Source organism: Dicentrarchus labrax, unplaced genomic scaffold (assembly GCF_905237075.1).
Source record: "Dicentrarchus labrax unplaced genomic scaffold, dlabrax2021, whole genome shotgun sequence".
Classification (NCBI taxonomy): domain Eukaryota; kingdom Metazoa; phylum Chordata; class Actinopteri; family Moronidae; genus Dicentrarchus; species Dicentrarchus labrax.
The window spans coordinates 4,309,435-4,326,442 of NW_026136721.1; the positions used below are offsets into that span (position 1 = coordinate 4,309,435).

General features: G+C 39.5%; 1 protein-coding gene across 6 annotated transcripts in view; it reads right to left on the reverse strand.

Moving 5' to 3' along the window:
• The window catches only part of LOC127355472 (kin of IRRE-like protein 3), a 413,394-nt gene that overhangs the window by 153,554 nt on the left and 242,832 nt on the right, over positions 1-17,008 (reverse strand). For 3 of the 6 annotated variants that reach the window (XM_051386403.1, XM_051386402.1, XM_051386401.1), the window contains 3 exons: positions 16,634-16,743; positions 14,844-14,930; positions 1,909-5,313 (listed from right to left, as the gene is read on the reverse strand). In XM_051386403.1, the coding sequence (XP_051242363.1) occupies positions 4,837-5,313; positions 14,844-14,930; positions 16,634-16,743 (674 nt within the window). In that variant the 3' untranslated portion in view covers positions 1,909-4,836. Of the gene's footprint in view, positions 1-1,908; positions 5,314-7,042; positions 7,312-14,843; positions 14,931-16,633; positions 16,744-17,008 lie in introns of those variants that run through there. The other 3 variants (XR_007881765.1, XR_007881766.1, XM_051386404.1) reach the window with 2 other exon arrangements.

The following is a 17,008-nucleotide window of genomic DNA, read 5'->3' on the forward strand; positions in this document are numbered from 1 at the left end:
ACATGCATTATTTTCTTACATATATACATTTCCCTCTTACATACATATATTATTTATGATAGATATATACAGTGATTGCATATGCATGAAAAAAAATTATAAATGTGTGTGTTAAAAATATATGAATATGAGAGTTAAAATGTATGAATGTGTGAGTTAAAATGTATGAATGTGTGAGTAAAAATATATAAATATGAGAATGTATGTGTAAATCAAAATCTATAAAAGTGAGAGTGAAAATATATGAATGTGACTAAAGAAATATGAATATGAGTGTAAAATGTATATAGGAGTAAGTGTAAATATATAGGAGTGAGTGTAAAGTGTATGAATGTGTGAGATGATATGAGAACAAATATATATGTACGTGAAAGTAGAATGTATGTGTGTGAGACGGCCAGAAATAATTATGTCTTGTACGGCCCCTCATACGTATGAGTTTTTGCGCAAATTTAATGGTCAGTGAATTACTGACTCTGGGCCTACTATAGTCTCTAGTTCTCCCTGAGGAATACCGATGCAATCAACAACACGTATGCAGGCGTAAAAAATTAAGTATTGTTGTGTGTATATTGTGAGTATATCCTCCCAGAATTCCATTTCACTTTAGGTATTATCTTTGAGATGCTGATATGTGATGAAATATGGAAGCCAAGCTCAGTCCAATCTAATGTCTACAGTATGGAAGCAAATTCCAGCAGTGATAAGCCAACCACATGTCAAAGTCTGTCTTATGTTGCCATGTACTGTGTATTACTATATATCCATTCACATGCTGTGCCAGTCTTTATCACATACAGGAAGCTGGCACAGACACACAGAGAAGATCAACAGAACTTCTCTAAATGCGTGCTTGCATTGAGCATGATTCCAACTGCTGATCCTCGGAATCCAAGACACAAACTCACAAAGCGTGTCTGTTCAACAAGATAACAGCAGTAAGAGGAACAACATCTATGGATGGTAGAAACTACAGGTTGGAGTTGCCTCGTACACAAAGTCTCCAACATGCCTTTACATTCACCACCACAGACTTGTACTAGAGAAAGAAATCAAAACAGCTTTGTAACTGAGCATTTGGGTTTTCAGATAAAAACCAAAACATTTAGAAAATTATGGAACAAGTTGAAGTTGAAAATATTTTATATTTGTGGTTCTTAGTTAACACTCCAACAATGTTTGTGTGAGCTTTATCTTGTCAGTGTTAAATGCTTAGCAGGATGCTTTGGTCAGTTTGTGGAACTGCCTTCATCTGCACATAAGAAACAATCTTTAGCTGCAGAGTCTGTATACATATTTTGGCTAAATGACTGAATGATGAATACTGTGTGACAATAAGGATTACAAACGTGACCTGCTTTATGTGAAAAGTGTCCTGAGATAACTGAATGGAAATTGAAGATACTGTCAATTCAGACACTTACATCAAGATATTAACAATTTTTAAACAGTTAGATTTTGCAGAAAAGGTTCTGCTGTTTAAGGGAGCTGTAACTGAATTTGAGCAGCAACATGGATTCTGCTGGAGAACAAATCCCCCGATAATAAACACATGTCTATTCAATGATCCCCAAAATATATAAAAGAGGTCAGGGTGGTGGAGGAGCTGCAGCAGCAAACAGAGTTTTCATGCGTTGTGCAGTTAGTTGCAATCTGAAACTTCACCACTAAATGCCACTAAATCCTTCACACTGGACTTTTAAACTATTGATCATAGGTTCAAATGTTAATTCATTTGGTAACTAAAGTTTGTATACATTTTGTTATAAATGAGTACAAATGAGTCCATGGTGATTCAAATAAAATAGTTAATCAAAAAATATATATCTCATTTTAATTATGTAGGCTTGTGTTTTTACTTCCTACCTTTAACAAATAAAAAATCCAAGTAACAGCATTAACAAGTAATTGAGGTATATTTAAGTTTTCTTTAATCAAAACACAATGTTGGCACAAAACCTTTCTTTCTGTACAGTAATGTATGTTCACAACAGAAATCCCAAAATGTAAGGTAGGATTGCCAAACATGACAGTGATGACATTAATTTTATTACATAGTAAGAGTGAGCCTCATACATCGGTAAGTGCTTAGTTATGACAGTACATCAACCCATGCTATTCAGTTATAATAATTTGTAAAACATGAGTAGCTATGCAATATACCACTTTGTGCTTTCTTCACTCCCTTTCTAACAATCTTGAACCGTATTACTCTGCCAAGGAGGTTATGTGTTTGGTTTGTTTGTTTGTTTGTCTTTCAGCAGGACTGCAGAAAAATTACCCAATTTTAATGAATCTTGGTGGAAGGGTGTAGTATGGGCCAAGGACAAACCCATTACATTTTGGAACACATCTGAATCACGGGACAGATTATTTTTTGCTTTTGTTAAAGGCATACTATACAGGATTTGTCTGTTGCTGTTTGTAAACACACCATTCAAAGTTGACCCCTCCTCTCCGCGTCCAGCAGGCCAGAGAGAGTGCCTTTGGTCAAGATAAACAGAGGATGATGAGGAGAGGGAGAGATGTTCAGAACAAAGCATGAATCAAAGAAACTCTTTTTTCTGATTGTTTCAGAGCGGTTACGTTCTAAAGCTCTTGTGTTCCTCTGCTGTCTGTCATGTCATTATATTGGTTGATAGCCCTTTGGATCCTAAATGTTGTGTGGCTGCTTTTACTGGTGGCCTATTAAACCACCCCAGGTACTCATAATCATTTCAGATTTCTTATTTTAATTTTCCAATGGAAGTACTCAAACTGCTAACAGTAAATGTGTCATGCTTTTTTTTTTTTGTCATCCTTCTTAAGTGCCACAATTCAATTGTCAGGCTTCGAACTAATGATAGCATTTTGTCTCCAGCTCCAACAGTGGGCATCAAAGTCCCCAGCAGATCAGAATTTTTTAGACAGCAAGAATTTCACTTTATCCTCACCTCTTTTCATTAAGTAGTCACAGTGCACAAAATGTTGGGTTTTACAAAGCTCTAGTGTAAACAACTTTATGTCTTATTTGGGGGCGGCTGTGGCTCAGAGGCAGAGCGGGTCGTCCACTAATCGGAAAGTTGTTGGTTCGATCCACGGCTCCTGGTGCCACATGTCGAAGTATCCTTGAGCAAGATACTGAACCCCAAATTGTGTGAATGTGTATGAATGAGTTAGTTTCTGTTTGATGGACTTTGCCATGGCTGAGTGAAAGGGTGAATGTGTACATAGTGTAAAAGCGCTTTGAGTGGTCGGAAGACTAGAAAGCTATACAAGTACTCACATTAAATGGGAAAAGAACAGAACTCAATACCCTTGCACTACTCTTGTTAACATCATAAGGTCCTTTCAGGAGGTTGGAAAATGGAAAGAAATACCTCCTGAAAGCATCAGGTCATTGAACAAAAGGATCTAGGGGTTGCGCAAGATGACATGTCCATGCCTCCATGCATTCTGTGATCAGTTTATGAGAAATTCTCCTTCATAAAGCCAAAAGACAAAGATATTCTCACAATGTCAGAAAAATAATAGCCATTAAGCACATTATACAAAAGAGACACCTTTTCTAACGCAGCTAACAATAGAAGTCACCATGGTGTTATGGTGACTGATGAACAAGAAATGAGTGACATCTAACAGAGCTTGCGGCTGTGCCAGCTATTCAGTTCAATTCAATTCAATTCAATTCAATTCAATTTTATTTGTATAGCGCCAATTCATAACGGAAGTTATCTCAGGACACTTTTCAAATAGAGCAGGTCTAGACCGAACTCTTTAAAACATTAATTACAGAGACCCAACAGTACCACCATGAGCAAGCACTTGGCGACGAGGGCAAGGAAAAACTGCCTGTTTAAAGGCAGAAACCTAGGACAGATCCTCCGGCTCTAGGTGGGTGGTCATCTGTCTATCACATCATTTCCTCCAAGATGGTCATGAGAGAAGTCATTTTCTGATTTTAATGTAGGTTCAGGGCTCTGAATGGCAGAGGGGCAGCTGGGAGCACAGATTTCTCATTAAAGCTGCAGCAGGTAACTTTTATAAAACTAACTCTTTGCCATATTTGCTGAAACTTTCACTATATCCTGACAGTAGTAAATGAGTCTGATAATCTGTGAAAAATATAGGTTCCTCTGGCTCCTCCTGGTGCTCCTAATGGCATTGCAAGAATCCACCTAGGCTCAATGAAAACAACCAATCAGAGCCACAAGGAGTGTGACAGTCCATTTGTTCAGTTGAAGAGGTTGTCTGGACCATCATCTCATTCCACTGTTGGACATGTTGCACACCGCAGCTGCCTCTGAAACCTGGGGCAATCTGTCCTGGAACCACGGAGAGCTGTTAGGGTTAGGGGTTACTGTTTGGAGAACAAACGAAGGCAGCGAAGGCCACCGGCTGCTTCTGGTCTGCTGCGGGTTTGGTAGAAGGGGCTTAGCGGGTTGATGTGAGCAGCAGAGAGACACATGGAAGGTTTTGAATTAAGCGTGTTCAAGTTACCTACTGCAGCATTAATAAAAAGAACTGCTTGTTGTTTTTTTCTCTGGTTGTTTTTGTCTGATATTCTCACTGACCATCACTACATTATGCATATAACATTGTGGGGTCAGCAGCAAACCACTGTGTCAATTTAAAAGCAGACAAACGATTGCCATGAAGGTTTTTTTAATGTCGGCTATTATGAAGTTGCACTTTGATTGCAGCTTTTTTATCTAGGCTATAGCTTCAAAAAATGGCATCTACAAATCAAGTCATGTCCCTGTGTTGGAATACCAATCAAGCACTGAAATAAGTCATAGAAGGCTCTTTGGAACAACCCATCCATCCTTGTTAGCCCAGTCAAGGTCCCATAAGCTGTTAGACGTGGGTCTGCATGCGTTTCTGCAGAGGCTTGGTGAGGTCTGAATTCTGGGAGGACGAATGAGAATAATGGGAGGAGGACGAGGCTGAGGTCTTGCTGTCCTTGTCGAACTGCACATAGCAGTCCTGCTTGCTGTAACTGCTGACGCTACTGTCACACTGTGTATCGATGAAAGAGCCGGAATCGCTGAGTGAGCTCCGCTGAAATTCCCGTTCGCACAGTTCAATGGAGCTGCTGCCCATGCCCAGGACGAGTCGCTGGCTGTAGTCGTACAGACGGTTGGGACCGGCTCCCAGGGTGTTGTAGATGTTGGTGAAGGACATGCCGGTGGGCACCCGCTGCTTGCCAATAGTCATAGTTCCAGTGGGTGGACTTCGGACTACATCGGGTGTCTGGCTGGGGGCCAGGGACATGGTGGGGGTGGCGTGATGCTCATTGAAGGTGTTGACACTGTAGTAGCCGTTGGTGGGGTCCTTTTACATGCAAAAGAATAAAAAAGAATTTTTCTCAGTGAGACAACAAACAACTGTTAGTGAATTAATTATTTTAAATAACTGTTTCTCAGACACAGTGCATCTATTAAAGTCAGCAACCAAACTACTATTGGTAAACTATAAAACAAGAACTGGTTTTCTCATCTGTCTCTACATTTTCTCACCTTCTCCTCTGAAGGTCAAAAGACCAAATGGTAATTAGAAAATGGGATGATGAACACAAGAAATTAAAAAACAGGCTAATTTGTGCAACATGAATAAGCAGAGGACGTGTTTTAGTATGAGTCATCTGCCTGTGACTCAGGAGGCCTATTCAGTTAATTAAAGCAAAAGAGAAAAAGACAGCAACAATGTAGTTTCCTAGTGGCAGAGTATGTATGTAAAACTGTAAATCGGGTGCGACGCTACAGCAAGATGGACGCGTAGCAGTGAGCTCCCACTAGTCGGTTTGAGAAAAGTACCTCCTATCAATAGAAGTAGCTTTGAAAACGTTTTTAAATCAAGTATGAGAGGAGGGAAACGAAAGGGTCAGAGGATTGACAGGAAAATGAACAAAGCTCAAGAAAACACGGAGGTGACCGAGTCTGCCGAACACGTGGATGATGGCGACCATGGAGGAACATCGACAGGTGAAGCTAACACAGCAGCTTGTATCCACCAAAACGCTCTGCTTGAAGGCCTGACATCACTCACTAAGGAGCTAAAAGACTTCAAACAAGATATGAGACAGGACCTGAGCGAATTTAAAAATGAAATTAAGAAAGCTGTGAAAGACGACTTCGCAGAGTTTAAAGAAGAAGTTTTGCAAGAGCTACAGATCCAAAACGCTAACATTGCGGAGGCACACATAGACACGCTATTGATGGTGGTGAAGCAGAACATGGAGATGCGAGACAAAATTGTCGATTTGGAGAGCCGTTCAAGAAGAAATAATATCAGGATCTATGGAGTGCCAGAAGAAAAAGAGGGGAGTTCAGTCGTTGAGTTTGTAAAAGAACTGCTTAAAAGCCGCCTTACCCTGCCTGACGGAGTGGAGCTCCAGATCCAGAGGGCGCACAGAGCACTGATCCCAAAACCAGCTGCTCCCTCATCCCCGAGATCAATAATAGTAAACTTTTTACAGTTTCATGTTAAAGAGCTGGTTCTTAGGAAAGTTTGGCAACAGAAGATTGAGATGAACGACTTTACTTTGACAACGATTACGCAACTGAAATCATGGAGAGACGCAAGGCGTATGGGCCCATCAAAGCGGCGCTGAAGGAGAAGGGGATCCGGTATAAGTCGCCCTACACGAAGATGCGAGTGCACTGGGATTCCGGATTGAGGATCTACGGGACAGCGGATGAAGTGGCTCAGGACCTCATTCGACGCGGAGTCAAGGTGAGGGTGACAACGAAGGTGAGCGCCGCGACGGCCTCCGAGGAGCGACTGGAAGCGGTGATGCCATGGAAACGCACCATCGCTTCAGAGAGCGCAGCTCTGCGCGCAAGAGAGAGGCTGACGGAGTTCAGACGAGGCACCGAGTGAGAGAACTGAAATGAATAAGGAGATAATTGTGGTCCAGGTGAACTCAAACATTCAATTCAATTCAATTCAATTTTATTTGTATAGTGCCAATTCATAACAGAAGTTATCTCAGGACACTTTTTAAATAGAGCAGGTCTAGACCGAACTCTTTAAAACATTAATTACAGAGACCCAACAGTACCATCATGAGTAAGCACTTGGCGACAAGGGCAAGGAAAAACTGCCTGTTAAAAGGCAGAAACCTAGGACAGATCCTCCGGCTCTAGGTGGGTGGTCGTCTGTCTCGACCAGTTGGGGTGAGAGAGAGAGAGAGAGAGAGAGAGAGAGAGAGAGAGAGAGGCAGAGAGAGAGAGAGCGAAAGACAGACAGACAGGTGCACAGTAACAACAGTATTGGCAATGGCAATCTAGCAGGACCATGGCAGGAGGCTCCACCAGGATCGACAAGAACCTGCGAGACGAGAAAGCACATTACTATTACGATATATTTTATTATTATTTACCTACTTGAATGAATATTTACTTTTGAGTGAGGAGTTTTGTTGAAAACATCCAACCCTGGGCCACACAGGATAAAAGACTCAGGACTTATGTTATTAAGTTAGTGAAACCGATTGGCGGTATGTAGTTTACACAAGCACCTAATGTTGGACAATTCTAGTAATAGTGGGTATCTTCTCACAACTAGGGAGGGCCCTCATAGAAATGAGGCACTTTACCCTCCTCCCACCAACAGGGACCTTAAGGGATGTCAAAACACATCCCTTCTTTTGGAAGTCACACTGTTATTGTTGTTCTATAGTTATAGTTAGAGTTGGATGGCCACACAAATTCATAAACAGTAATGTTGGAGTATATTACCAAGATGCTGTCGTTGAATGTTAATGGTCTGAATAATCCCATGAAACGACAGAAGGTGATGACTAAACTAAGGAGGGATAAAACACAGATTGTATACCTACAGGAAACTCATCTGTCTAGACAGGAAAGCGAGAAGCTCAAGAAGTTTGGCTACACAAAATTATTTTATAGTTAATTTCGCTATGGGTGTAGAAGAGGTGTTATCATACTTATTCCTAATTCGGTGAAATTTGAGTGTATCAAAGAAATCAGTGATAAAGAAGGGAGATATGTCCTTGTGAGAGGAAAACTGGAAAAAGAAATGGTGACATTGGTTAATGTATATGCTCCACCCAATAGTGGAAAGCTATTCTTTAAAACCTTGCTAGATACCATAATTTTAGAAATGGATGGAATACTAATATGTGGTGGAGACTTTAATATTGTGATGAATAGTAAATTAGATACAACAAACAAGAATAGAAGTACCAATCATGTCACCAAAGTAATTAAGAAAACATTTAAAGAATTTGGTTTAGTTGATACTTGGAGGGAATTACATACCTCTAAAAGAGACTACACACACTACTGGCCCCCCAATGACAGCTATGCCTGAATTGACTATTTTTTCATGAATAAAAAGGAGTTATATAGAGTACAGAAATGTGAAATTCAACAAGCAGACGTATCGGATCACTGTGCGGTTTATCTTGAAGTTAAATTAAAACCGCAGGAGAAAAGTACACTATGGAGGTTAAATGTAGGAATACTAAATAACAAATCAATAGTGGAAGAGCTAAAGAAAGACATCACAATTTATCAAAAGGAAAATAACAATGGAGAGGTCACGCCTGTTGCTTTGTGGGATGCCCTGAAAGCAGTGATTAGAGGAAAACTTATTGCAAAGACAGGAGCAATTAAAAAAACTAAAGAGGAAACTTATATGAAGGAAAAGGAGAAACTGCTCAAAATTGAAAAGCAACATAAAAATACACGAGATTCTTCACTGCTTCCAAAAATTAAAGAAATCAGGGAGAATATAGATAGACTACTAGTTACAGAAATTGACAAGAAGACAAGATTTCTAAAACAATCTTACTATGAAGTGGGGCCGAGGGCAACCAACTTATTGGCTAAAAGATTAAAAAAACAACAAGCGGACAGGACAATTCATAAGATAAGGGATATAAACACAAATCAGATAGTCAATGAACCCAAGGAGATTGAAACTAAATTTATGAACTATTATAGAGATTTATATAGCCAGCCCCCATCTGCTGATACAGACCAAATGAAAGCTTTTCTTGACAGACTGGACTTACCAGCAATTGGGAGAAATCAGAACGACCTCCTGACTTCACCCATTACAAAAGAAGAAATACAAAAGACAGTAAATAAATTAAAAACAGGTAAATCTCCCGGCAGTGATGGCCTACCATCTGAGTGGTACAGAACATTTAGCGAGCAACTTATACCACTACTTGAATTATCATTTCATTATACACTTGAATATGGTGAAATCCCCCCATCCTGGAAGGAAGCAGTAATATCAGTGATCCCTAAGAAAAATAACAGCAAGACTTGTTCAGACTACAGACCTATATCACTACTTAATATAGACTATAAACTATATACTTCTATTATTTCCAAAAGATATGAGCACTTTATTAGTGACATTATTGAGGAAGATCAGACAGGCTTTATTAAGGGACATCAAACCCATGATAATATTAGGAGAACTCTACACATCATGGATTATATCCAAAACAAAAATATTAGTGCGGCCTTGATAAGCCTGGATGCGGAAAAGGCATTTGACAGTGTTAATTGGACTTTTCTATACCTGGCTCTTAAACAATTCGGACTCAACGACAAAGCCCTTGAATGTATTAAAACACTTTATCAAAGACCAACTGCAAGGATAAGAATAAACGGTAGCCTGACTGAGTGCATAACTAACGGTCTACCAGGCAGGGTTGTTGCTTGTCACCAACCTTGTTTGCAATTTTCATAGAGCCCCTGGCCCAAGCAATCAGGCAGAATAAAGATCTCAAAGGGATAAAGGTTGGGAGAGAAGTACACACCATTGGGCTTTTTGCTGACGATGTGATTTGTTATTTAGAGGACCCAGACACATGTATTCCCATATTAATCAACCAACTTGAAATGTTTGGTTTCTGCTCGGGATATAAGCTGAATCTGACTAAAACACAAATTTTAACATTCAATTATCACCCCCCTAAACACATACAATTAAAGTACAACTTGAATTGGAATGCAACAAAAATTGAATATCTTGGGGTCACCCTAACACGAAGAATCGACAAAATATACAAAGCCAATTACATCAAAGTGGATAAGGAAATTAGGAACGATATGGATAGGTGGGCTGTCCTTCCACTAGACATTGGTTTATGAATAGAGACCTTAAAAATGAATATTCTCCCTTGTATTCTCTACCTGTTTCAGTCGCTACCTATTGAGATACCTGAGAATATCTCAGGTATATATGGAATGGTCACAGACCAAGAATCAAATTTAAAACACTACAGATTGGGAAAGATAAGGGAGGCATGGCACTGCCAAACCTCAAGGAATATTTTCATGCAGCACAAATAGACCTGTAATTTGTTGGTGTGATGAAGATTATGTAGCCAAATGGAAAAATCTAGAGCAATTTGTGCAAGGAAGAGAAATTCAAAGCCTTATTGGAGACAGAGAAGAAGCATTAAGTATGACTGAACATGTAGACACTGTCACACAATTTACATTAAAAATGTGGTTTAATTTAGTACAAAAATACAGACTGGAGAAAGAGCTTAGACTAATTCAATGGATAGCCAATGATAGGCGTTTCTCTTGACCAGACATTTAAACAATAGATTTCAAGTGGAATAACAGCAATGTGTACACTAATTAAAAATGGGAATTTTATGAGTTTCCAGGAGATTAAACAAAAATATAAATTAAACAATCAGGACCATTTCATGAATTTACAAATAAGGGACTATTTTGACAAAGAAATAAAGTATAATGTAAATTTAGATAATAACGGAATAATCAGAACCATAATTGGAATATACAATTCAAAGAAATACAGAATAATATCTACAATGTATTGCAATCTAATGGAGAGAAGAGGGAATACAACTTTATACGTGAAGCTGCAATGGGAAAGAGAACTGGGAGTGAATATTTCTGAAGATGAATCAAAAACAGTCAACCACATCATCATGTGCTTGGAGATTATTTTGTTGGAAGAACTTAATTAGATTCTTTATCACACCTAAAATCCAGAACATATACCTGTCGGTACCACAGCCATGTTGGAGAAAGTGTGGGGCAACAAATGTAGACCATTCTCATGTTTCTTGGCTTTGCCCTAAAATTATAAAATTTTGGGAGGATGTTCACCTGGTTATTGTCAGAATTCTGGATTATGATATACCTAAGTCATGTGTATTACTTTACTTTGGCAATATGACAGGGAATGTTGTGTTAAAAGAGGACAGATACTTCTACAAAATCTTGTTAGCAGCTTGTAAAAAAGCAATTACGAGAAAATGGTACAAACCAGATCCACCAACACAAGATGACTGGCTGAAAATTGTGAATGAAATATATGTCATGGAGCAGTTGACCCATAAGATAAGGACTCAAGAGGAACAAAGTCGAGAAAAGTGGGAAAAATGGAGTGTCCACACATCAATGACAGGATAAGGACTATTACACTGACATTATCACTGGAACAAACTGTAGAGACATGGCAATCCAGCATGTTCCTTTTTTGATGTTGCTTTGTTTTCTTTTTTTTTCTTTCTCCTTTTTTTTTCTTTTTTCTTTGCCAGTGTTTATATGTTGCATAAAAAAAAGGCAATAAAAAAAAACAGCAAATCAACTAGGAATCGTGCAGAAACATGATAAGAACAGTGATAGTAGGTGGAATAGTGAAAGTTGTGTTGGAGAACATCCACATCATATAAAAATCTGGATCAGAGAGAAGAGCCCAAAAGCTGCAGGTTTTAATGTAAATCTGAGTGCGGTATGGTAGGGCCCTAAACCTGTTTCTCACCTCCAAACAACAGAAATTATGAAATTAAACCCTGCTTGTTAATGTTAATTAAAGTGGCTTGTACACTCCTATAGTATGACTGAATGTTAAAATGGGTAAAATTTAAAACTGTTAGTAAGAGCTATAATTCCACATCTCAGATGTAGCTGCCCTCATGGGTTCACAATTTCTTCTTTCTTCTTTTCTTCTTTTTGCAGTCAAACAAAATCCTGTCAAAATTGTTCAATGTGCTACCAGCTAATTAGCCATCTGGCCTGCAAACATAGCTATGCACTTTTCCCTGGGGGACGTTCAATAACTCATTCGACAAGTTGAGGTACAACAAAAATGTGTCCACATTTGTAGATGCAAAGGAAGGCCATGTGTGGCTAAACTTTTTTTTTGTTCTTTTCTGCTTGGATTTTGTTACTCAGCAACTGCAAACATTGTATGGATGTGCATGTTCATAACTACCTTGATGCAAAGGAGGCATTAAGGAGAAAGTGGGCTGCCTCTTTCCATCTTGTGTTGTCTGGCTGTTAGTCACTGTTACCATTTAAAGTGAAGTAATTTGACAAGCTACTTTATAGAAATAGAAAAACAAGTGTGTTCCAACTGGTGTAATGCATGCACAGACAGAGGGCGCTGTCAACACATTCAAACTCCAAACATGTCAAAGTTCTGCTCCGTGGTCAAGTTGGCTAGTATAAATATGCAACTTTCGTTTACACTTTTGCGTGGTCTTAAACTTACATTTCTGTGGAATGGCCAACAGCTCCACTGACATGCAATTTCATGGAGAAATCACCCGACTTCTCACTTGATTTATTAGGTCAGTAAACAGTTTCCTAATGGTAAATGGACCTGTACTTGTATAGCACCTTTCTAGTCTTCCGACCACTCAAAGCGCTTTTACACTACGTGCCACATTCACCCTTTCACACACATTCACTCAGTGATGGCAAAGTCCATCGAACAGAAACTAACATTCATACACACTCACACACCGATGCATCGGGAGCAATTCGGGGTTCAGTATCTTGCTCAAGGATACTTCGACATGTGGCACCAGGAGCCGGGGATCGAACCCACAACCTTCCGATTAAGGAACGACCTGCTATGCCTCTGAGCCACAGCCGCCCCTAATGAGTTTATGGTCTCTCTAGTTTCAAGTCTTCTTCCATACACCATGTTGCTTATTTTGTAGTTTTGTATTAAGTATGGTCCCATTTAGAGGGTATGCTTTAGGATGTGGCTACCTTTGTTATTGTCATCCTCAGTGAGTCCATCCAGCTCAACGCACCAAACTGTCAAACAAGGCAGTGGTGATCAAATATGAATCGAGATTCTGTAACTGCATTGAAATTTTTTCCTGCAACAGCAGCTCAACTTGCAGTATGTCACATCCGTAACCCCAACAAACCGTTATTGTGATGAACATAATGCTGAAATCGAAGCCTCAAAACGTTACTTGACAAACAAATGGCTAATGTCACACTTAGTACTTTGTAGTTTGGTTAGGTTTAGGCACAAAAATGACTTGGTTAGGTTTAGGAAAAGATCGTAAGTTATGTTACACACCTGACATAACTTAAGTACATTAATAAGTACATTATTTTTGGTATTAGATAGGACATGAACAGTGGTCTCCTGGGTTATACGTAGATCAACACCTCACTTCAGAAAGACTACAGCATCATATTTTCAAGCGGAGGACCACTGACCACGCTGCAGTATTTAATGACTTGGGAGTGAGCTGTTATGAAACAAAAAATGATCTAATACATTTCTCTCTTTCTGAAACTTTTTTAAATGACTATTTACAGAACAGATCTTCATGCAACAGCAAAGACAAAATTACATGTATTTTAATTTCAGTTGGACATTTGGGGTATTTTTTATACCTCCACATGAAAACATTTTGGGAGACAGTTGGTCCTCAGAGTGAAAAGTTAAGATGCAGTGAGCACTGTGATGTTTAACACCAAAGCTATGAAGGGCTATGACAGACAACTTTATTACTTTCAGTCTTCTACCTAAGGTTCAGGTGTGACTGTGTAGAGCTTTAAATTACTCTAAGGTGGTAGAACATGGCTGACTAAATGAGAGTAATAAGAGACCGACTTATCAAACCAGAGAAGGGAGAAATACAGACATAAATAACTTTCATGGTTATCTCTTTTTACAAAATTTTCTACTAACCCCACAGGGTTCAAAAGAAAAATTAGAAGTGAGAAACAACCATTTATCGGAATTAATCAGAAGGTTGTTGGTTCGATGCCCGGCTTCTCCCGTCACATGCCGAAGTGTCCTTGAGCAAGATACTGAACCCCGAATTGCTCCTGATGCTGTGCATCGGTGTGTGAATATGTATGAAAGGGTGAATATGGCATGTAGTGTAAAAGCTCTTTGAGTGATCGGAAGACTAGAAAGGCGCTATACAAGTACAGGTCCATTTACCATTTACCATCCTCTGTGTGTATGTGCAGATGTGTAGATGGCCTACTCTTGATAGGCACTGGTGAAAAAGAATGCCGTGTTCTAAAGCTTTTGTGAACTATATTTACTTTTAAAAGGTCAAGGATCTAGTGGGAGAAACATAATAAAATATTCAAAGGTATGCTTTCATTAGCTAATAATCACTTAAATGGAGTTCGCCATGTTTCCTCAGTAGCCCAGAAGGGACAAATCAAAGCTCTAGAAATGGGTGTTTGCGTTTTTGGGGCCTTTGGCAGCCATTTTTCCTTTGCGCTTGGAAGTGGAGGGTGAATCGAGGGAGTTGCGATCTGCAACTACACTGCCAGATGATTAATTGTAATGGACAAGACAGAAGTATTATATTGTATTGGCAGGAAGTCAGACACAGAAATGGTATAAAGAATCCGGTCAATTTTCAAAATAAAATACCCCATTCAGACTCCAGAACAAACATGCTACATCAACATTCTGGCACCAGGCCAGAAGCCTGGCAGGTCAGAGGAGATTTAAAACAAAAGAAACACACCATTTTGTATCCTTTGTAAGGACAAAATACACAAGTCAACAACGTTGGGCAGGCAACTGAGCAGTCACATTTCCTGCTTGTTTCCCACCTTAATGTGCTGGAACTCCTTTTCTTCCTCCTTGAGCACCTCTAGTGGCTTCAGTACGGGTTCCTGCTGGAACTCACCACGGTCAATCTGCATCATGGTTAATCAGAGTCATCAGTAGTCGTACAGTGAACGGAATAAAGAATGAGAAAAAAGAATGCATATAGATAGATAGACTTTATTAATCCCCAGAGGGAAATTGGGTATATCAGTATTTGACAAGCTGGTGACATCAGAGTGTAATACTATGGTGGACAAAAGAGCTCAAGCTCAAGAGAACACATGCAAATAGACAAAACACAAGCAACAGAAAGCTGGACAGAAAGGGCAGTAGTATATCTGAACTGGACGACTTTCTTACAGGCTGGAAGCAAATCTTGGCCTGAGCCTTGATACATGGAGCACACGTTCCACTAGGTCTGTAAGGTTTCCTGCATTAAATAGGCCGGATTCACCCAGAGTGCCTCACAGTAAATTACCTTTAATTTTGATTTAAGAAGTTACTATTTCTTATTTGTATTAATCCTGTAAGAGTTTTTTGTTAAGCTAAGCTATTATCGGGCCTATTATTTCGATATTGAGGTCGGAGCTTTTATTTTGAAAGGGGTCTTGCCAGAAAAAGGTGTACAGTCGCTCGTCAAGTTTGGCAGCATGACGAAGCGCGCTTGCCTAATGTCGAAATTATCACTTTTTTTGTTTACCTAGCACCCAGTTGATAAGGGCACAAGGTTTGTTATGACTTTGTTATATATAGTGTTTAATGTTAAATCATATTTTGGCGCTATTGTGCAAGACTGCTACATTAGCTCTTTTGAGGCAACTCTGTCGGTCTAAGGGAGCCGTTATCATGATGGAGTTTGCTTGCTACTACAGTTTAAAAACTTATTTTATGTAAAATGTATTTAATGTATTTATTAGCACTCCAGCAGAGATTGTCACTAAGTTTAAAGTGGTGTTAAAAGGTGATATTTCATGATTTGAATCTTGTGATTGATTTTCTATCAGAAGTTAAAGGGACATGATTTTCAATTAGCTATTTAATTAAGCTCGTAAGTAAGTATTGGTTGTCTTCAGAATATAAAAGAAGATTAATATTTCACTTTTGTTTCTATCTGTAGCGTTTACGGTGTGTTCCAGATGTGTTCAAGGGTTAAGGGAGCTACACTGTTTGCTCATCAATAAATACATTGGGAAACATCAGTTAAAGAGTAGACCATCATACAGCTGGGGATGCAACACTCCACTCACCAAAACCCCAGTACTGATCCTCTTCGGAGTCAACATGCAAACAAGAATGAAGGCTGAGTCCTTACCTCAGGTACACGGGTTCCAAACCCTTTGCTGCATGTCATCTCCTCTTTCTCTACTACCTTTACAGTCTCTCCCTACTGTCACTATCCAAAAAGAAATTCATTCCCCTTAAAAAATGAGTGATGTGTAACTTTTGAATGTGTAAACTGAGCCTTTACCTTGAGATGTTTGTGCTCTAATAATGCCTATATTATTATCATGCAGGCTACAGGTTGTCTCTGCACAGCCTTGCAGTGGTCGCTTTCAGTGCATGTGCAGACTAGAACAACTGCACAATCAGAAATCCACAACATAAAAAACGGATGATACACAGACCATACTTAACTTCAGTCACCATCCATGGCACAACAAGTGTATTGGGAGCTTGTTTTCTAAATGCTGCACATGTTGATGTTCTAATTTGCTTTTGTTTTGTCTATATGCATGTGTTTCTTAAGTTGCAGTGTGTCTCTTGGCCACTGTATAATACTGCTTTCGCTCACCATCATCTGTTTGATGTTGGTATGCTCCTCACTCTGCCGTGCTGCATTGTGATCCTTGTGGACGATCTCCACCCGAATGTCCTTTTTTGCTGAACCCACTCCTTTGAGATCTGGAGGAGAGGGAGAGATGGAGCAGTGCAGATAATTGGTGTAAGCTGATAGATGCACTGGTCCTGTATGACACCGTATTCCCGCCTAATGCACTCAAGGCAGCTTCAAAAGCCACAGCTTTCCTCAGATCTCACTGCGACGGTGGTAATAAAGACTGTGGTGCATACCGAACACTGTTTCCTGCCTACTGCAGTGTGACCTTAACTTACCTACTGAGCACTTGGATAAATCTCACATTGATAACACTCACTTGTCCCAGAACCT